At 40.4% G+C, this 22,506-nt stretch overlaps 1 protein-coding gene across 1 annotated transcript in view; it reads left to right on the forward strand.

Annotated features, from left to right (window-relative positions):
* Window positions 1-21,475, forward strand: part of PHEX (phosphate regulating endopeptidase X-linked) — a 223,552-nt gene extending 202,077 nt beyond the window's left edge. Inside the window, exons 20-22 of the mRNA XM_054471801.2 lie at window positions 968-1,072; window positions 18,628-18,704; window positions 21,160-21,475. Coding sequence (XP_054327776.1) covers window positions 968-1,072; window positions 18,628-18,704; window positions 21,160-21,262 — 285 coding nt within the window. The 3' untranslated portion in view covers window positions 21,263-21,475. The remainder of the gene's footprint in view (window positions 1-967; window positions 1,073-18,627; window positions 18,705-21,159) is intronic.
* The last annotated feature ends 1,031 nt before the right edge of the window (window positions 21,476-22,506 follow it).

Consider the following 22,506-nt stretch of genomic DNA (forward strand, 5'->3'; position numbering starts at 1 on the left):
GGTTCTAAAAATCAAGCCATAAAACACCATACGGGTGTACCTCGGTTCATACCGTAGCCATGTTCTTGAGGAGTTCGATATTATGGAATTTCTGTAAATAGAAGTGTGTCTCCCCAATGACCCTATTATATAAACAGAACTATATTTCTTTTTTTCTTTTTGGGGTGTGAAGTCACCCTAAAGAATAATATTTGTTATTAAGAATCACGTATTTAAAGAATAGCTTTTAGAAAATACATTCAGCATCAGATCGAAACATGCTACAGCAATCTCCTTGGGGCTAGGTTCATTTGTTTTCCTTGAGTACAGGTCTTCCTGTAGTCCTCCTATAAATTTCTCTTAAAATATCAAACTTCTAAATTATGACCAGAGGGTAGTGGTTCTCATATACTGGGCCAAGTGATAGTTCATAATAACGTTTTCATCATCCACTAGTTTGTGGTCAAATAAGAAGCATAAGGATAATGCAGAAAGATTTCCTAAAGCTAAATGCATTCAATTTAATGACCAGACTGTTATTCCTGGTTATATCCTTCCTATATTCTAGTTGAAAAAATGAGGGCACTAGAAGATGACAGCTTTTCTCTTACGTGTCAAAATGAGAAAAGGTAATATGCGGACCCCAAAATGTATTGCCACAGGGGCCTTGCCATTGTATTAGATTTGTTTGTCCCCTGCTAGGAATTGAAAGAACAGCTTTTTTTCCCCAAGAGTTATTTAACATCTGAACGCTTTGGTCCAGCTGCTTTGGTATACATTGAGCATAAGGCCTTTTTGCAGGTGTACCTGCCTCACTGGTAAGCAATAGGACATGGACTTGTGTTTCCAAGCGTTTCTTTTCTTAAGAAAACTTTGACATGATGCATTTTGCACATGGCAGGAGTATATATTTGCTATTCCTGTGCTAGCTAAGCAAAGAGAAAAACCCACCGTTGCAGAGACTCATCTCTTCTTCTTCTCTCACCAGGCTTACAGGAAATGGATAAATGACAGAAGGCAGGGAGTTGAGGAGCCTCTTCTACCAGGCATCACATTCACCAACAACCAGCTCTTCTTCCTGAGTTACGCTCATGTGAGTAGACTGAGGAAGGGGCATCAGGGATGAGATGCAGGACTTGAGTTTGCTCCCTTGATCAAAGATTTCAAACAAAAGTTTAATGGCATGACTTTGATTTTTCGCAACAATTTTATCTTGATTATTTTCAGGGTAAATCTCACCTTCTTAATGTTCTATAGTACATAATTAATTGAGTGATTGAATCAAGGTTTATTGGTATTTTTTAAATCAAATGGGTTAGCAGCCCTGTGGTAGTTCATTTGATAGTTCCTCAATGTATCTTGACTTCTTAATCTGTTTGATACTATTTGTAACCATTTCTAATAACTTGTTCTTTGGCTTTCATGGGCCTGCTCTTTCCTATATTGCTCCTCCTTTGCCTCATTTGCTGACTTTATGCCACCACTCTCAGCCTGTGGGGGACCCTCAGGGTCATGTTCCCAACTGTCTAATGCATATGCAGAGACCCGTAGAGCTGAAAAAGAACGAAGGCAAGGAGAGTCATGTCAGTCTTTTGTGAGTTTAATAGGCTCTTGGAGCAGAAATTGAAAGGAAGATGTACACGAAATAAAGCACAGTTCTGAGTCTGAGTCTCTGGCTAATGAGGCAAGTGCCAAATCTTTATTAGTTATTATACTGGTTTATGTCATAAACATACAGGCAGCCTTTTCAAAGAAGTCAGGGATAGGTCAATAAAGGTTCTAATGAATGGCCTCACAGTGGGCAAATGTGTATGAATATGCTCAAAGCTAGACAAAAATCTTCATCAGTACAACCTTTTGTTCCTAAGTCTTTGCTTTCACTGCTAAGTAAGCTCATTCTCACACAAGTCTTCTATAATTCACTCTGGTCAAAGGATGCTTGCTTGCCTTGGGTCTTTTATTTCTTAAAGCTAATATAAAAACACTAAATAAATTATTGTTTAGCAACCTAATGTCAACAAAACTCTAGTCATCAACAACATGACTTTCCTTTTAGTTTTCCCGTTTCTATCATCACATCCCGTCATTAGATTTTCCTGGTTAGAAAGCCTGGATTCTTAGGTCTTATTTGATGCATATGTCCTCATTTTTATAACATGTATTCCAGAAGCCAGATGTTTCATACTTTTTTAAAAAATTATACTTTAAGTTCTGGGGTACATGTGCAGAACGTGCAGTTTTGTTACATAGGTATACATGTGCCATGGTAGTTTGCTGCACCCATCAACCCATCACCTACATTAGGTATTTTTCCTAATGCTATAGCTCTTCTAGCCCCCAACCCTCCAACAGGCCCTGATGTGTGATGTTCCCCTCTCTGTGTCCACGTGTTTTCCTTGTTCGACTCCCACTCATGAGTGAGAACATGCGGGGTTTGGTTTTCTGTTCTTGTGATAGTTTGCTGAGAATGATGGTTTCCAGATTCATCCATGTCCCTGCAAAGAACATGAACTCATCCTTTTTTATGGCTACACTGTATTCCATGGTGTATATGTGCCACATTTTCTTTATCCAGTCTATCACTGATGGACATTTGGGTTGGTGCCAAGTCTTTGCTATTGTGAATAGTGCCACAATAAACATACGTGTGCATGGCATCTTTATAGTAGCATGATTTAGAATCCTTTGGGTATATACCCAGTAATGGAATGGCTGGGTCAAATGGTATTTCTGGCTCTAGATCCTTGAGGAATCGCCACACTGTCTTCCACAATGGTTGAACTTATTTACACTCCCACCAACAGTGTAAAAGCGTTCCTATTTCTCTACGTCCTCTACAGCATCTGTTGTTTGTTTCCTGACTTTTTAATGATCACCATTCTAACAGGCATGAGGTGGTATCTCATAGTGGTTTTGATTTGCATTTCTCTAATGACCAGTGATAATGAGCATTTTTCATATGTTTGTTGGCTGCATAAATGTCTTCTTTTGAGAAATGTCTCTTCATACACTTTGCCCACTTTTTGATGAGGTTGTTTGTTTTTTTTCTTGTAAATTTGTATAAGTTCTTTGTAGATTCTGGATATTAGCCCTTTGTCAAATGGATAGATTGCAAAAATTTTCTCCCATTCTGTAGGATGCCTCTTCACTCTGGTGATAGTTTCTTTGGCTGTGCAGAAGCTTTTTAGTTTAGTTTAATTAGATTCCATTTGTCAATTTTGGCTTTTGTTGCCATTGCTTTTGGTGTTTTGGACATGAAGTCTTTGCCCATGCCTATGTTCTGAATGGTATTGCCCAGGTTTTCATCTAGGATTTTTATGGCTTTAGGTCTTACATTTGTTTAAGTCTTTAATCTATCCTGAGTTAATTTTTGTACAAGGTGTAGGGAAGGGATCCCGTTTCAGTTTTCTGCATATGGCGAGCCAGTTTTCCCAACATCATTTATTAAATAGGGAATCCTTTCCCCATTGCTTGTTTTTGGCAGGTTTGTCAAAGATGAGATGGTTGTAGATGTGTGGTGTTATTTCTGAGGGCTCTGTTCTGTTCCATTGGTCTATACATCTGTTTTGGTACCAGTACCATGCTGTTTTGGTTACTGTAGCCTTGTAGTAAAGTTTAAAGTCAGGTAGCGTGATGCCTCCAGCTTTGTTCTTTTTGCTTAGGATTGTCTTGGCTATATGGGCTCTTTTTTTTTTTTTTTGGTTCCCTATGAAGTTTGAAGTAGTTTTTTCCATTTTGTGAAGAAAGTCAATGGTAGCTTGATGGGGATAGCATTGAATCTCTAAATTACTTTGGGCAGTATGGCCATTTTCACGATATTGATTCTTCCTATCCATGAGCATGGAATGTTCTTCCATTTGTTTGTGTTCTCTCTTATTTCCTTGAGCAGTGGTTTGTAGTTCTCCTTGAAGAGGTCCTTTACATCCCTTGTAAGTTGGATTCCTAGGGATTTTATTCTCTTAGTGGCAATTGTGAATGGGAGTTCACTCATGATTTGGCTCTCTGTTTGTCTGTTATTGGTGTATAGGAATGCTTGTGATTTTTGCACATTGATTTTGTATCCCGAGACTTTGCTGAAGTTGCTTATCAGCTTAAGGAGATTTTGGGCTGGGACGATGGGGTTTTCTTAATATACAATCATGTCATCTGCAAACAGAGACAGTTTGACTTCCTCTTTTCCTATTTCAATACCCTTTATTTCTTTCTCTTGCCTGATTGCCCTGGCCAGAACTTCCAACACTATGCTGAATAGGAGTGGTGAGAGAGGGCATCCTTGTCTGGTGCTGGTTTTCAAAGGGAATGCTTCCAGTTTTTGCCCATTCAGTATGATGTTGGCTGTGGGTTTGGCATAAATAGCTCTTACTATTTTGAGATACGTTCCATCAATACCTAGTTTACTGAGAGTTTTTAGCATGAAGCGTTGTTGAATTTCATCAAAGGCCTTTTCTGCATCTATTGAGATAATCGTGGTTTTTGTCATTGCTTCTGTTTATGTTTATTGATTTGCATATGTTAAAACAGCCTTGCATCCCAGGTATGAAGCTGACTTGATCATGTGATGGATAAGCTTTTTGATGTGCTGCTGGATTTGGTTTGCAAGTATTTTATTGGGTATTTTCGCGTAGATGTTCATCAGGGGTATTGGCCTGAAAATTTTCTTTTTTTGTGTTGTGTCTCTGCCAGGTTTTGGTATCAGGATCATGCTGGCCTCATAAAATGAGTTAGGGAGGATTCCCTCTTTTTCTATGGTTTGGAATAGCTTCAGAAGGAATGGTACCAGCTCCTATTTGTACCTCTGGTAGAATTCGGCTGTGAATCTGTCTGGTCCTCAACTTTTTTTGGTTGGTAGGCTATTAATTGCTGCCTCAATTTCAGAACTTGTTATTGGTCTATTCGGGGATTCAACTTCTACCTGGTTTAGTCTTGGGAGGGTGTATGTGTCCAGGAATTTATCCATTTCTTCTAGGTTTTCTAGTTTATTTGCATAGAGGTGTTTATAGTATTCTCTGATGGTAGTTTGAATTTCTGTGGGATTCTTGGTGATATCCTCTGTATCATTTTTTATTGCATCTATTTGATTCTTCTCTCTTTTCTCCCTTATTAGTCTGGCTAGTGGTCTGTCTATTTTGTTGATCTTTTCAAAAAACCAGCTCCTGGATTCATTGATTTTTTGAAGGGTTTTTTGTGTGTCTATCTCCTTCAGTTCTGCTCTGATCTTAGCTATTTCCTGTTTTCTGCTAGCTTTTGAATTTGTTTGCCCTTGCTTCTCTAGTTCTTTTCATTGTGATGTTAGGGTGTCAATTTTAGATCTTTCCTGTTTTCTCTTGTGGGCATTTAGTGCTATAAATTTCTCTCTACACACTGTTTTAAATGTGTCCCAGAGATTCTGGTACATTGTGTCTTTCTTCTCACTGGTTTCAAAGAACATCTTTATTTCTGCCTTCATTTTGTTATTTACCCAGTAGTCGTTCAGGAGCAGGTTGTTCAGTTTCCATGTAGCTGTGTGGTTTTGAGTGGGTGTCTTAATCCTGAGTTCTAATTTGATTGCACTGAGGTCTGAGAGACTGTTTGTTATGATTTTCTTTCTTTTGCATTTGCTGAGAAGTGTTTTACTTCCAATTATGTGATGAATTTTACAGTAAGAGCGATGAGGTGCTGAGAAGAATATATATTCTGTTGATTTGGGGTGGAGAGTTCTATAGATGCCTATTAGGTCCGCTTGGTTCAGAGCTGAGTTCAAGTCCTGGATATCCTTGTTAATTTTCTGTCCATTTATCTAATATTGACAATGGGGTGTAAAGTCTCCCACTATTATTCTGTGGGAGTCTAAGTCTCTTTGTAGGTCTCTAAGGACTTGCTTTATGTATCTGGGTGTTCCTGTATAGGGTGCATATATATTTAGGATAGTTAGCTCTTCTTGCTACATTGACCCCTTTACCATTATGTAATGTTCTTCTTTGTCTCTTTTGATCTTTGTTCATTCAAAGTCTGTTTTATCAGAGATTAGGATTGCCACTTCTGCTTTTTTTTTTTTTCTTTCCATTTGCTTGGTAAATATTCCTCCATCCCTTTATTTTGAGCCTATGCGTGTCTTTGCACGTGAGATGGGTCTGCTGAATACAGCACATTGATAGTTCTTGACTCTATCCAATTTGCCAGTCTGTGTCTTTTAATTGGGGCATTTAGCCCATTTACATTTAAGGTCAATATTGTTATGTGCGAATTTGATCCTCTCATTATGATGCCATCTATCTGGATATTTTGCCCATTAGTTGATGCAGTTTCTTCATAGTGTTGATGGTCTTTACAATTTGGTGTTTTTCAGTGGCTGGTACCAGTTGTTCCTTTCTGTGTTCAGTGCTTCTTTCAGGAGCTCTTGTAAGGCAGGCCTGGTGGTGACAAAATCTCTCAACCTTTGCTTGTCTGTAAAGGATTTTATTTCTCCTTTGCTTATGAAGCTTAGTTTGGCTGGATATGAAATTGTGGGTTGAAAATTCTTTTCTTTTCTTTGAGATTGTTGAATATTGGCCCTCACTCTCTCCTGGCTTGTAGAGTTTCTGCTGAGAGATCCACTGTTAGTCTGGTCTGATGGGCTTCCCTTTGTCAGTAACCTGACCTTTCTCTCTGGCTCCCCTTAACTTTTTTTCCTTCATTTCAACCTTGGTGAATCTGACGATTATGTGTCTTGGGTTGCTCTTCTCAAGGAGTATCTTAGTGGTGTTCTCTGTATTTCCTGAATTTGAATGTGGGCCTGTCCTGCTAGGGAGGGGAAGTTCTCCTGGATAATATCCTGAAGAGTGTTTTCCAACTTGGTTCCATTCTCCCCGTCACTTTCAGGTACACCAATCAAATGTAGATTTGGTCTTTTCACATAGTGCCATATTTCTTGGAGGCTTTGTTCATTTCATTTGACTCCTTTTTCTCTAATCTCGTCTTCTCGCTTTATTGCATTGAGTTGATCTTCAATCTCTGATATCCTTTCTTCCGCTTGATCAATTCGGCTATTGATACTTGTGTATGCTTCACAAAGTTCTCGTGCTGTGTTTTTTAGCTCCATCAGGTCATTTATGTTCTCCTCTAAACTGGTTATCTGGTTATTCTAGTTAGCAATTCGTCTAACCTGTTTTCAAGGTTCTTAGCTTCCTTGCAATGGCTTAGAACAATGCTCCTTTAGCTTGGAGAAGTTAGTTATCACCCACCTTCTGAAGCCTACTTCTGTCAATTCGTCAAAATCATTCTCCGTCCAGTTTTGTTCCCTTGCTGGCGAGGAGTTGTGATCCTTTGGAGGAGAGGAGGTATTTTGGTTTTTGGAACTTTTAGCTTTTTTGTGCTGGTTTCTCCCCATCTTTGTGGATTTATCTACCTTTGGTCTTTGATGTTGGTGACCTTCGGATGAGGTATTTTAGTAGATGTGCTATTCCTTTCTGTTTGTTAGTTTTCCTTCTTACAAACAGGCTCCTCTGCTGCAGGTCTGCTGGAGGTCCACTCCAGACCCTGTTTACCTGGTTATCACCAGCAGAGGCTGCAGAACAGCAAAAACTGCTGCCTGTTCTTTCCTCCGGAAGCTTTGTCCCGGAGGGGCATCTGCCAGATGCCAGCCAGAGCTCTCCTGTACGAGACGTTTGTCGGCCCCTACCGGGAGGTGTCGCCCACTCAGGATACACGGGGATCAGGGACCCACTTGAGGAGGCAGTCTGACCCTTAGCAGAGCTCGACCGCTGCACTGGCTGTCAGGCAGGGACGTTTAAGTCTGCTGAAGCTGTGCCCACAGCCGCCTCTTCCCCCAGGTGCTCTGTCCCAGGGAGATGGGGGTTTTATCTATAATTCCCTGACCGGGGCTGTTGCTTTTTTTTTTTTTTTTCAGAGATGCCCTGCCCAGAGAGGTGACATCTGGCAGTCCGGCCACAGTGGCCTTGCTGAGCTGTGGTGGGCTCCTCCCGGTTGAAACTTCCTGGTGGCTTTGTTTATACTGTGAGGGTAAAACCATCTACTCAAGCCTCAGCATTGGAGAACACCCCTTCCCCCAACAAGCTCAAGTGTCCCAGGTCGATCTCAGACTGCTGCTGTATTGGCAGTGAGAATTTCAAGCCAGTGGATCTTAGCTTGCTGGGCTCTGTGGGGTTGGGACCCGCCAAGCCAGACCACTTGGCTCCCTGGCTTTAGAACCCCTTCTGACGGGAGTGAACGGTTCTGTCTTGCTGGCATTCCCAGCACCACTGGGGTATCAAAAACACACACACACACACAAACAACAACAACAAAAAAATTCCTGCAGCTAGTTGAGTGTCTGCCCAAATGGCTGCCCAGTTTTGTACTTGAAACCCAGAGCCCTGGTGGGGTAGGCACTGGAGGGAATCTCCTGTTCTGCAGGTTGCGAAGACCGTGGGAAAAGTGCAGTATCTGGACTGGAGTGCACGGTTCCTCAGGCTCAGTCCCTCATGGCTTCCCTTGGGTAGGGGAGAAAATTCCCCGACCCCTTGCACTTCCTGGGTGAGGTGACACCAGACCCTGCTTCGGCTTGCCCTCTGTGGCCTGCACCCACTGTCCGACCAGTCCCAATGAGACAAACTGGGTACCTCAGTTGGAAATGCAGAAATCACCCACTTTCTGCATTGATTTCGCTGGGAGCTGCAGACCAGTGCTGTTCCTATTTGGCCATCTTCTAGTTCTTCTGGAGGTTTCATACTTTTAAGTGCTTTTCAGATTTGACATCTTCTCTCCTGTTTTTTGACAGTTTGGGCTGCTATAACAAAGTGTCATAGACTAGGTGGCTTATAAACAACAGAAATTAATTTATCACAGTTTTGGAGGCTGGAAGTCTGAGATCAGAGTGCTAGTGGGATCAAGTTTTGGTGGGGGCTTTCTTCTGGGTTGCACACTGCCAATTTCTCTCTGTGTCCTCACAGGGTGGAAAGAGCTAGCTAGCTCTCTGGCCTCTTCTTCTAAGGGTACTAATCCCATTCATGAGGGCTCCACCCTCATGATTTAATTGCCTCCCAAAGGCCCAACTCCTAATGCCATCATATTGATTAGGGCTTCAACATAAGAATTTTGGGGGATAGAAACATTTAGTCCATAGCATCCCCATTACCCTATCTTATCATATATAGGCATAATCTTAATATCTTCTACTCTGGATTAATCCCAACAGTCTTATGGAATGTTAATCTGACTTCAGCATTTTTTTTTTAACCACTGTTTTACATACCATTGGAATACCACTTTTATTTCATTACCAACCTGCTGAAAGAACTACAGTGGCTCCCAAATGCCTACCGCATTGAAGCCAAATAAATACCTCCATCTGGCTTCCCAAGTTTTCGGTGTGATCCAACTCCACCCAATCCAATTCAATTTCCCATAACTCCACTGGGTGAGAAAAAACTCAGCCTTAGTGGGGCAAGTATCCTCACTTCTACCCTACAGTGTCATGCCCATTACTGTCTCTTTGGCTTTGCTTCTGATTCTCCTTCTATAATGCAACCCTTCCTACTCTTCCCCTTCAGATGATTATTCAATCTAAGCTTCATCCTTCAGGATCCATGTTGAGTTCCACTCCCTCCACATCTTCCATAAACTCTTCCGCAAGGACTCCAGTCCTTATTATTCTCTTTTATCTTCAACTGCTTTTACACTTACTTTCATTACCATGCAGTTGAGTACTTAACTGCTCTCCAAATGTTCAAGAATTTTAGTTTTATCTCCACAGCTAATCTTCTGGATCCTTACACTTCCTATCTCCATAGCACCCAGCAAAGATGCTGGGTATATTGAAGACAGTTGATATTTTTAGATCAATTGCTTGAAATGAATAAAACTAACAATTATTGCTTGAAATGAATAAAACAAAACCAACAATTCAACTAAGGAGACTCCCTTTTACTGGGTCAGATATATAAAATAAGTATACAAAAATAGAACTTTCTAGAGTTGGGACTGGCAAACTAGAGCCAAATATGGCCTGCTGCCTGTTTTTGTAAATAATGATGTTTTATTGGAAAGCAGCCACATTCCTTCATTTATTCACGATCTGTAGCTGGTTTTGTGCTACAATGGCAGAGTTGAATAATTGAAACAGGGACCTTATAGTCTTCAAAGCCTAAAATCTTTACCATCTGTCTCTTTTCAGAAAAAGTTTGCTAACCCCTGCTCTAGAGGACAAAGTATAGTGATCTATCAGTTCTTACTATTTACATCCTAGCCCACAATATCTCTTTGTAGATAAAATAATTGATAGTGAAGTTACTCATAATTCTGAAATGTTTCCAGATATAATACCAAACTATAGCTGATTGATTGATTGATTTTAAACTTAAGAGATAGATTTAGGGGGGAAATGTGGAAAGCTATTTTATATCACTAGTGAGAAATTTATCTTGGAGCTTTTCCCACTGACAGAATGAAGAGATTTTTCAATCTTTTGCACTTTAAAGTGAGTCTGCTTGTAAGGAGTAAAATTACTTTCCCTCCTGGGAAGGTACTAAGAAAACAGTAGCAGGCATAATGTGTTTTCAGAAGTCTCTTAAGTGATACATTAAGCAAAGACAATACTATATTATAATATAAGAATATAAGAAGAAATAACATAAGAAATGAGGTAAAATCAAATGCCAGAAACTACTTCACATTAGCCAGCTTCTGAGGAAGTTAAAGGAATCACATTACAAAACATCTTCAAAGTCAAATTCAGAACCACGGTGACTGGTGGTTTATCTTCATCAAAAGCAACAACATCATATCACCTTTCCTGCTTTCTATGTCCCTGTAGCTGCTGTGACCTCTCATTTTTCTCAGATATTCTTCTAATCCTTCTACTTCTTTCCATTCTATTTTCTACTTATTTAGTGGACATCCATTGAGAACCTTCCTGGTATCTATAAATAATCTAACTAGTCTCTAATTTCTTCCTTCCACTATACACCCCTGCCAGATAAATCTTTTTAAAATCTGGGTTTTATTATTTTCCTACTCAAGAATGACTTTTAAATATAGTTTAAACACTCTGGCCAACTGCTCAGGACTTCAGAAATCTGACACTGTCCTTCCTCTCCCACTGCTGCCCGTTATGCATCATATACTCCAGCCTAGCTGAATGTCTTGTTCTCTTTCCCCTCAAACATGTCTTTGCTCCCATTTCCCCCTCCACTTAGAATATTTTTTTTCCATATTTATGTGTCCTAGTTCAATTCGTACTTTAAGACCATATCATACCTCAAGTCACATGGCAAGTCAGGATAAAGTAAGTTATGCTGCAGAAACAACATGACAAAAGTTTATTTCTTGTTCACTCTCCATGTCCAACATGAGTCAGCAGTGGGGCTCTTGTAGTTTTTACTCAAGAACTTGGGTTTTGGGCCGGGCACGGCCTGTAATCCCAGCGCTTTGGGAGGCCGAGGCGGGTGGATTGCCTGAGGTGAGGAGTTTGAGACCAGCCTGGCCAGCATGGCGAAACCCCGTCTCTACTAAAAAAAATACAAAAATTAGGCAAGATGGCCTAATAGGAACAGCTCTGGTCTGCAGCTTCCAGCAGGACTGACACAGAAGGCAGGTGATTTCTGCATTTCCAACTGAGGTACCCGGTTCATCTCACTGGGACTGGACGGACAGTGGGTACAGCCCACGGAGGGTGAGCCAAAGCAGGGTGGGACGGCACTTCACCCGGGAGGCACAAGCGGTTGGGGGATTTCCTGTTCCTAGCCAAGGGAAGCCATGAGAGACGGTACCAGGAGGAACAGTGCACTCCAGCCCAGATACCGCACATTTCCCACAGTCTTCGCGACCGGCAGACCAGGAGATTCCTTACAGTACCGGGCTCGGTGCGTGCCACCCCCATGGAGCCCAGCAAGCTAAGATTCACTGGCTTGAAATTGTCGCTGCTAGCACAGCAGTCTGAGGTTGACCTGGGATGCTTAAGTTTGGAGTTGGGAGGGGCATCCACCATTGCTGAGGCTTGAGTAGGCAGTTTTACCCTCACAGTGTAAACAAAGCCACTGGGAAGTCTGAACTAGGTAGAGCCCACGGCAGCTCAGCAAGGCCACTGTGACCAGACTGCCTCTCTAGGCAGAGCCTCTCTGAAAAGAAGGCAGCAGCCCCAGTCAGGGAATTATAGATAAAACCCCCATCTCCCTGGGACAGAGCATCTAGGGGAAGGGGCAGGTGTGGGCACAGCTTCAGCAGACTTAAACGTCCCTGCCCGACAGCCAGCACAGCAGTCGAGCTCTGCTAAGGGTCAGACTGCCTCCTCAAGTAGGTCCCTGACCCCTGTGTATCCTGGCTGGGAGATACCTCCCAGTAGGGGCTGACAAACATTTCATACAGGAGAGCTCTCACTAGCATCTGGCAGGTGCCTCTCTGTGGACAAAGCTTCCAGAGGAAGGAACAGGCAGCAATCTTTGCTGTTCTGTAGACTTCACTGGTGATACCTAGCCAAACAGGGTCTGGAGAGGACCTCCAGCAAACCCCAGCAGACCTACAGCAGAGGAGCCCTGAGTTAGTTAGAAGGAAGACTGACAAACAGAAAGGAATAGTAGCAACATCAACAAAAAGGATGTCCGGTCAGAGACCATATCCGAAGGTCACCAGCATCAAAGACCAAAGGTAGATAAATCAACGAAGATGGGGAACAACCGGCACAAAAAGGCTGAAAACTCCAAAAACCAGAACGCCTCTTCTCCTTCAAATGATCACAACTCAACTCCTCGCCAGCAAGGGAACAAAACTGGACGGAGAATGATTTTGACAAATTGTCAGAAGTAGGCTTCAGAAGGTGGGTGATAACAAACTCCTCCGAGCTAAAGGAGCATGTCCTAACCCATTGCAAGGTAGCTAAGAACCTTGAAAACAGGTTAGAGGAACTGCTAACCAGAATAACAAGTTTAGAGGAGAACATAAATGACTCGATGGAGCTGAAAAACACAGCACGAGAACTTTGTGAAGCATACACAAGTATCAATAGCCGAACTGATCAAGCAGAAGAAAGGATATCAGAGATTGAAGATCAACTCAGTGAAATAAAGCGAGAAGATTAGAGAAGAGAAAAAAAGAGTTAAAAGAGACGAACAAAACCTCCACGAAATATGGGACTATGTGAAAAGACCAAATCTACGTTTGATTGGTGTACCTGAAAGTGATAGGGAGAATGGAACCAAGTTGGAGAACACTCGTCAGGATATCATCCAGGAGAACGTCCCCCACCTAACAAGGCAGGCCCACATTCAAATTCAGGAAATACAGAGAACACCGCAAAGATATTCCTCGAGAAGAGCAACCCAAGACACATGATCGTCAGATTCACCAAGGTTGAAATGAAGGAAAATAGGTTAAGGGGAGCCAGAGAGAAAGGTCGGGTTACCCACAAAGGGAAGCCCATCAGACTAACAAAGGATATTTCGGCAGAAACCCTGCAAGCCAGAAGAGAGAGGGGGCAAATATTCAACAATCTCAAAGAAAAGAAAAGAATTTTCAACCCACAATTTCATATCCAGCCAACCTAAGCTTCATAAGCAAAGGAGAAATAAAATCCTTTACAGACAAGCAAAGGTTGAGAGATTTTGTCACCACCAGGCCTGCCTTACAAGAGCTCCCGAAAGAAGCACTGAACACAGAAAGGAACAACTGGTACCAGCCACTGAAAAACACCAAACTGTAAAGACCATCAACACTATGAAGAAACTGCATCAACTAATGGGCAAAATATCCAGATAGATAGCATCATAATGAGAGGATCAAATTCACACATAACAATATTGACCTTAAATGTAAAGGGGCTAAATGCCCCAATTAAAAGATACAGACTGGCAAACTGGATAAAGAGTCAAGACCCATCAGTGTGCTGTATTCAGGAAACCCATCTCACTTGCAGAGACACACATAGACTCAAAATAAAGGGATGGAGGAAGATCTACCAAGCAAATGGAAAGAAAAAAAAAAAAGCAGAGGTTGCAATCATCGTCTCTGATAAAACAGACTTTAATCCAACAGAGATCAAAAGAGACAGAGAAGAGCATTACATAATGGTAAAGGGGTCAATGTAGCAAGAAGAGCTAACTATCCTAAATATATATGCACCCAATACAGGAGCACCCAGATTCATAAAGCAAGTTCTCAGAGACCTACAAAGAGACTTAGATTCCCACACAGTAACAGTGGGAGACTTTAACACCCCACTGTCAACACTAGACAGATTGAGACAAAATTAACAAGGATATCCAGGACTTGAACTCAGCTCTGGACCAAGTGGACCTAATAGGCATCTACAGAACTCTCCATCCCAAATCAACAGAATATACATTCTTCTCAGCACCAAATCACACGTATTCCAAAATTGACCACATAGTTGGAAGTAAAACACTTCTCAGCAAATGCCAAAGAATGAAAATCATAACAAACAGTCTCTCAGACCACAGTGCAAACAAATTAGAACTCAGGATTAAGAAACTCACTCAAAACTCCGCAACTACATGGAAACTGAACAACCTGCACCTGAATGACTATTAGGTAAATAACAAAATGAAGGCAGAAATAAAGATGTTCTGTGAAACTAATGAGAACAAAGACACAATGTACCTGAATCTCTGGGACACATTTAAAGCAGTGTGTAGAAAGAAATTTATAGCACTAAATGCCCACAAGAGAAAGCAGGAAATATCTAAAATTGACACCCTAACATCACAATTAAAAGTACTAGAGAAGCAAGAGCAAACAAATTCAAAAGCCAGCAGAAAACAAGAAATAACTAAGATCAGAGCAGAACTGAAGGAGATAGAGACACAAAAAACCCTTCAAAACATCAATGGATCCAGGAGCTGGCTTTTCAAAAAGATCAACAAAATAGACCACTAGGCCAGACTAATAAAGAATAAAAGAGGGACGAATCAAACAGACGCAATAAAAAATGATAAAGGGGACATCACCACCGATCCCACAGAAATACAGACTACCATCAGAGAATACTATTAACAAACATCTCTATGCAAATAAACTGGAAGAAATGGATAAATTCCTGGACACATACACCCTCCCAAGACTAAACCAGGTAGAAGTTGAATCCCTGAATAGACCAATAACAAGTTCGGAAATTAAGGCAGCAATTAATAGCCTACTAACCGCAAAAAAGTTGAGGACCAGACGGATTCACAGCCGAATTCTACCAGAGGTACAAAGAGGAGCTGGTGCCATTCCTTCTGAAACTATTCCAAACAATAGAAAGAGAGGGAATCCTTCCTAACTCATTTTATGAGGCCAGCATGATCCTGATACCAAAACCTGGCAGAGACACAACAAAAAAAGAGAATTTTAGACCAATATCCCTGATGAACATCAATGCGAAAATCCTCAATAAGATATTGGCAAACCAAATCCAGTAGCACATCAAAAAGCCTATCCACCACAACCAAGTTGGCTTCATACCTGGGATGCAAGGCTGTTTCAACATATGCAAATCAATAAACATCATCCATCACATACACAGAACCAATGACAAAGACCGCACGATTATCTCAATAGATGCAGAAAAGGCATTCGACAAAGTTCAACACCCCTTGATGCTAACAACTCCCAGTAAACTAGGTATCAATGGAACGTATCTCAAAATAATAAGAGCTATTTATGACAAACCCACAGCCAGTATCACACTGAATGGGCAAAAACTGGAAGCATTCCCTTTGAAAACTGGCACAAGACAAGGATGCCCTCTCTCACCACTCCTATTCAACATAGTGTTAGAAGTTCTGGCCAGGGCAATCAGGCAAGAGAAAGAAATAAACGTATTGAAATAGGAAGAGAGGCAGTCAGATTGTCTCTGTTTGCAGATGACATGATTGTATAGATTGCATATTAAGAAAACCCCATCGTCCCAGCCCAAAATCTCCTTAAGCTGATAAGCAACTTCAGCAAAGTCTCAGGATACAAAATCAATGTGCAAAAATCACAAGCATTCCTATACACCAATAACAGACAAACAGAGAGCCAAATCATGAGTGAACTCCCATTCACAATTGCCACTAAGAGAATAAAATCCCTAGGAATCCAACTTCCAAGGGATATGAAGGACCTCCTCAAGGAGAACTACAAACCACTGCTCAACAAAATAAAAGAGGACACAAACAAATGGAAGAACTTTCCATGCTCATGGATAGGAAGAATCAATATCGTGAAAATGGCCATACTGCCCAAGGTCATTTATAGATTCAATGCCATCCCCATCAAGCTACCAATGACTTTCTTCACAGAATTGGAAAAAACTACTTTAAATTTCATATGGAACCAAAAAGGAGCCCATATGGCCAAGACAGTCCTGGGCAAGAAGAACAAAGCTGGAGGCATCACGCTACCTGACTTTAAACTTTACTGCAAGGCTGCAGTAACCAAAACAGCATGGTACTGGTACCAAAACAGAGATATAGACCAATGGAACAGAACAGAGCCCTCAGAAATAACACCACACATCAACCACCATCTGATCTTTGACAAACCTGACAAAAACAAGCAATGGGGAAAAGATTCCGTATTTAATAAATGGTGTGGGAAAACTGGCTCGCCATATGCAGAAAACTGAAACTGGACCCCTTCCTTACACCTTAAACAAAAAATCAACTCAAGATGAATCAACGACTTAAACGTGAGACCTAGGACCATAAAAATCCTAGAAGAAAACCTGGGCAATACCATTCAGGACATGGGCATGGGCAAGGACTTTATGTCTAAAACACCAAAAGCAATGGCAACAAAAGCCAAAATTGACAAATGGAATCTAATTAAGCTAAAGAGCTTCTGCACAGCAAAAGAAACTATCATCAGAGTGAACAGGCAACCTAGAGGATGGGAGAAAGTTTTTGCAATCTACCCATCTGACAAAGGGCTAATATCCAGAATCTACAAAGGACTTACACAAATTTGCAAGAAAAAAACAACCCCATCAAAAAGTGAGTGAAAGATATGAACAGACACTTCTTAAAAGCAGACATTTATGCAGCCAACAAACATATGAAAAATGCTCATTATCACTGGTCATTAGAGAAATGCAAATCAATCAAAACCGCTATGAGATACCATCTCATGCCAGTTAGAATGGCGATCATTAAAAAGTCAGGAAACAACAGATGCTGGAGAGAATGTGGAGAAACAGGAACGCTTTTACATTGTTGGTGGGAGCGTAAACTAGTTCAACCATTGTGGAAGACAGTGTAGCGATTCCTCAAGGATCTACAACTAGAAATACCATTTGACCCAGCAATCCCATTACTGGGTATATACCGAAATAATTTTAAATCATTCTACTATAAAGATGCCATGCATACGTATGTTTATTGTGGCACTGTTCAACAATAGCAAAGACTGGGAACCAACCCAAATGTCCATCAGTGATAGACTGGATAAAGAAAATGTGGCACATACACACCATGGAATACTATGCAGCCATAAAAAAGGATGAGTTCATGTCCTTTGCAGGGACACGGATGAAGCTGGAAGCCATCCTTCTCAGCAAACTAACACGGGAACAGAAAACCAAACACCACATTTTCTCACTCATAAATGGGAGTTGAACAATGAGAGCACATGGACACAGGGAGGGGAACATCACACACCAGGGCCTGTCAGGGGGTGGGGGACTAGGGGAGGGATAGCATTAGGAGAAATGCCTAATGTAGATGACGGGTTGATGGGTCCAGTAAACCATCATGGCACGTGTATACCTATGTAACAAGCTTCCACGTTCTGCACATGTACCCCAGAATTTAAAGTATAATTTAAAAAAAAAATACAAAAATTAGCTGGGCGTGGTGGTGTGCACCTGTAATCCCAGCTACTTGGGAGGCTGAGGCAGGAGAATCGCTTGAACCCAGGAGGTGGAGGTTGCAGTGAGCCAAGATTGCGCCATTGCACTCCAGCCTGGGTGACAGAGCGAGACTCCATGTGAAAACAAACAAACAAACAAAAAACTTGGGTTTTAGAGTCTATATCTTGGCACGTGCTTCTGTGGATACCACAGGAGTAGAAAAGACATACGAGGATATGTGCACTGGCCGTTAGTGTAGCATCTTAAATTGTTCTTAAGGCTCTTAAAACTTCTGTCAGGTTTTAAAGCTTCTGCCAGGAAGTAACATATATTACTTCTGCTTCTGCTAACACTTCATTGGCCAGAACAAGCCACAGTCACCATGCCCAACTTCAAAGGAGATGGAGAAGTGTACTTCAATCCTAGGCCCAGACTAGGGTGAAGCGAGCAAGGCACTCAGGGGCAGACTACTAACTTCTCATCACCATCCTCAATAATGGGTGCCTGATTCATTTTATTGATTTGAATGAGTATGGTTAAATTTGAGAAGGACTATTTCAAACATTAAATTCATTGAATGAATACACTGGTCGATTCCTGGGCACATATACGATTCTCTTGGTTTAAAGCACTTGTCTGGAAACCTTTCTCACTTACTCAAATTGTGAAATTATTCACATTGATAAAACCTTCTACTCTGGGGATCAGAATAATAGATGTTATTACCGATGACGGTTTTATTTCATCTACTAAAACTGTTTGTCATCCACTGATTCTAAAATTATTCCTCAGTATAATTTGGAGCAGTTAAAACAGTAGAAAATACATAATTGGAATGAAAGCTCATTTGTTGGGATGCTTTTCTCTTCTAGGTGAGGTGCAATTCCTACAGACCAGAAGCTGCCCGAGAACAAGTCCAAATTGGTGCTCACAGTCCCCCTCAGTTTAGGTAAATGGGCAAATGGGTGACGGCAGTTTTTAACTGTGCATCTCCCCCCTTCCTCCCCCACCCAGCCATCCAAGGGCTCTACCAGATAGGTGATCTGAAAAAAAATCCCACATTGTGAACGTATGATTTCCATTTTGCAGCCAAAAAATATCTGGCCACACAGAAACTAAATATCTTCTTTCATTAGTAGTAAGCTGGTTTAGTCAGCACTCTCTCACCTGAATTTCTGCTGATGGTACTTGTACATATCTAGTCTAGTGCTACATCAAGTGCCATTGAGACTATACAAGACTCCAGAGGTAATTTGGAATCCAAATCGCAGCTTTAGTATTACATCCCATTATCTTCTAGCTTTTGAAAGAGTCTCAGTAAACTGCATTATTGGACTTACTCAGCTGCTTACTTTTTTGGTCCAAAAAAATAGCCTTTATTGTCTTAGGAAAGGATGAGATTTGATGTACTCTGCCTTAAAACACCTAGAGCTCTGGTTTATTTTGTTTTAAAGAATATCCCCTTTCATACCTCTTGTTCTTTCACACAGTCAGCCAGCAAACATGAATGAATGGCCACTTTCTAAATAGCTCTGAACACAAAGGAGGATACATTGCATTATTCAGCAATTAATTATAATTTATATCTAGAGTTAGAGAGTCTACATTTTGGCTTTCAGGTTGGATCATATTTTGAAACAGTAGCTTATACAAAAAAGGAAAAGGATTATGAATTACAGTCTTATTCGTCAGAATGTATAAAACATTAAGTACAAATACAATTAAAGTTAATATTACTCACCCTGTACTCGGTCCTGTAGGTTGACAGAAATTTTCTATAGTACAGGAAAGATGAGTATGATGAGAAATCCAAAAACCATAATAATTTATATGTATTCATTCTTTGTTTAGGGCATTATATCTGGATATCTTTATATTTAATGTTTAAACGGATCCATTAGCATATTGCAAGAAAGCCATCTAAAATTTCTTCTATATTTTAAGATCTTATTCTTAAGATCTTGCCTTAGAAATGCTTCAGAAATTGACTATAAATTACCCACTAGCATAAAAATCTAATCACTATGTTGGAAATTTCTCCCCCACTGGGCTAAACTGTCATGAAGGCTGACGGTCTCGAATGTACTAAAATGTGTTCCCACTGACAAATGGTGCAGATGAAATCACACAGTAGATTAATTACTCAACAGATAAGTTTTCAGAAACTTATTTCCTTTAACTAGTTGCCTGTAATGTTGAATTTTATAGTGTATGCTTCCTAATTATCAGCTATATTCTATCTTTAACACTTGCCTAGGGTGAATCACACTATGAAATATGCATCCCTACCCATATATTCAGCTAAAACACAAGAGGTTATGAGGATTTCTTGGATACAGTCCATTACATTTATTCAAATGCCTGTAGGTAACAAAGTCATTAGGGAAGAAATAGTCAGGGACTGAAAATGCTGAGTCTCTAGTCAACCCTTTGAACATGGAGTTGAGTAAGAAATAGAAGGGGGGGAAGTTTTTTGTGTGTGTGTGTATATGCTGGCTTGTTACTGAGGTCTGCAGTAACTATAGATTTTGAGTGCAGCAGAAATCACACAATGGCAATACCACTTCCAAAAGGCAGCTACGATCAAAGTGCAGAGTAGGAATCCAGTCTTTGCTGTAGTTGGAAGCCTGTAAGAATGTGGTATGTTGGAGCTAACTCCAGTGAAGAATTATCAGTAATAACTAGATACCATTCATTAATTGATTGATTGATTGTTGCATTAATCAAATTCTGGGCAACTATGAGCTTCCATACCTAACACTAATTCAGAGAAAATGTTTTGTAGATTGAATGAATTCTTTAAAAATAGCTGGAAATGCAACAACATGGGTGACTCTTACAGACATTATATTCAGTGAAAGAAGTCAAAGACCAAACAGTACATGCCGTGGATCCCACTCACATGAAGTTCAAAAATCAGGCAAAGTTATGGCAATAGATGTCAGAATAGTAGTTATCATCTTTGGAGATGCTGTTGGTATGGAACAGGCAGGAGCCTTCTGGGTGCTGGAATGTCTTGCTCTGGCAGATAGTAATATGGGCATATACACACGAAAACTGGCAAGTTCTACATTTAGTACTTTGTATACTTTATGTCAGTTATACTTTCCATTAAGTTTTTAAAAAGTTAGAAAAACTAATATTGGTGATGATGCAGTTTTAAAAGAATTTGAAGACTGTTGGAAGAGTAATAGGGGCATTTGCTTGGCATTCAGGAGATGCTGGTTCTAGTCTGTTAATTTTTTCTGGAAATGTACTTAATCATTTTGGGCTTTAGTTGTCTCCCTGTAAACACATTAAAAGAATGCCAACATTCTTTCTAGCAATATTCTGCTACAGTTTTATACAGAACCTGTTGATGTGCAAGAATTATATGACATATGCTTTGACATATCTTTTTTCAGGGTCAATGGTGCAATTAGTAACTTTGAAGAATTCCAGAAAGCTTTTAACTGTCCACCCAATTCCACGATGAACAGAGGCATGGACTCCTGCCGACTCTGGTAGCTGGGACGCTGGTTTATGGCATCCTGAGACAGCTGCACAGTGCCAGCAGAGGCTTTAGGCCTGGAGACTTTCATTTTTAGTGCATTTTCGTTATTTGGGTAGGTGACCTGCTTGGATCTAGACAGTATCTGTTCAAAGTTGTAGGGCTTATAAAATGGAATACAAGAATGAACTAAGTATGCTTCTTTAGAAAATCAAACCAACAAAAATAAATCCCTAGGCTACTTTTGTTAAAATGCTATCTGCTAAATTGTTGCTATTGTCCATTTTAGTGTGTTAGCCACAGTTACGTGGTACATAGCATTTCAATCTATAGCTTTGTGGGAAGCCTAAATTGATGTATCCTTTAAAAGTTCAATCTATTAAACTTGTAGCCTCTCAATGATGAAGACATGTGCATGAATACCTGGGAGGGCTTGCTGCTCTGTGGAATGCATTGCAAGTTTTTATGGACAGTAATTACACAGCATTCCTCAACTCTGAGGTAGTTAAATTAGAAATATGTTTGATCTCCATTTTACAATTTTTGATGAAGTTCTTGCCTTCAGCTTTGGAGTCTGTTGGAATGAAAATGTGTCTCACAGCTTGCATCTGATGTAGCAGATTGCCCTGTTCGAGTCAGCATGAACAAAGCTCGCAGAAAGGCTACTAGGTAACAGATATGAGTTTATTCAGTAGAAAAAAGGGAATGAGGACATATCTTTAGGTCCCAGAAGAAGCAAAACCTCCTAGTTACATAACAGCAGGGAAACTAGGAGATGAAATCTCCAAAATTTTGTCCAATCTGTATGAACTGCAGTGATTGTCTGTCTGCTAGACACTTTTTTTTTTTTTTAGCCTAATTCTTGTTTCATTACCTTCATATGTGTGCACTGTACTGGTTTTGAAATGAGCAGACATTGAGAAAACAATTTTCTGATTCCCCATTAGGAACATATGATTTTCATTTCCCTTTAGTGCAAAGGAACAAACATCACATTGAGGAGGGAGAAATGTACCCTTCTGTTTCAGCTTAATGTTACCTCTCTTTAAAAAAAAAAAAAAAAAAAAAAAAAATTTTTGAAAAATTTCTTGATTGATGACATTCTAGAATTTATTGATTCAATTTAAAATTCCCTGCATAGTCCAAATAAACATAATTTTTACTCTTCAAGTCATCTAAAGAGTTGTGAGAAAGAGCAGTACCATGTGTTTTATCCTTCGAGCATTATCCTTCTAAGTAAGTGAATTCCTTTCTTATTACT

This window comes from Pongo pygmaeus, chromosome X (genome assembly GCF_028885625.2).
Source record: "Pongo pygmaeus isolate AG05252 chromosome X, NHGRI_mPonPyg2-v2.0_pri, whole genome shotgun sequence".
Classification (NCBI taxonomy): Eukaryota; Metazoa; Chordata; class Mammalia; order Primates; family Hominidae; genus Pongo; species Pongo pygmaeus.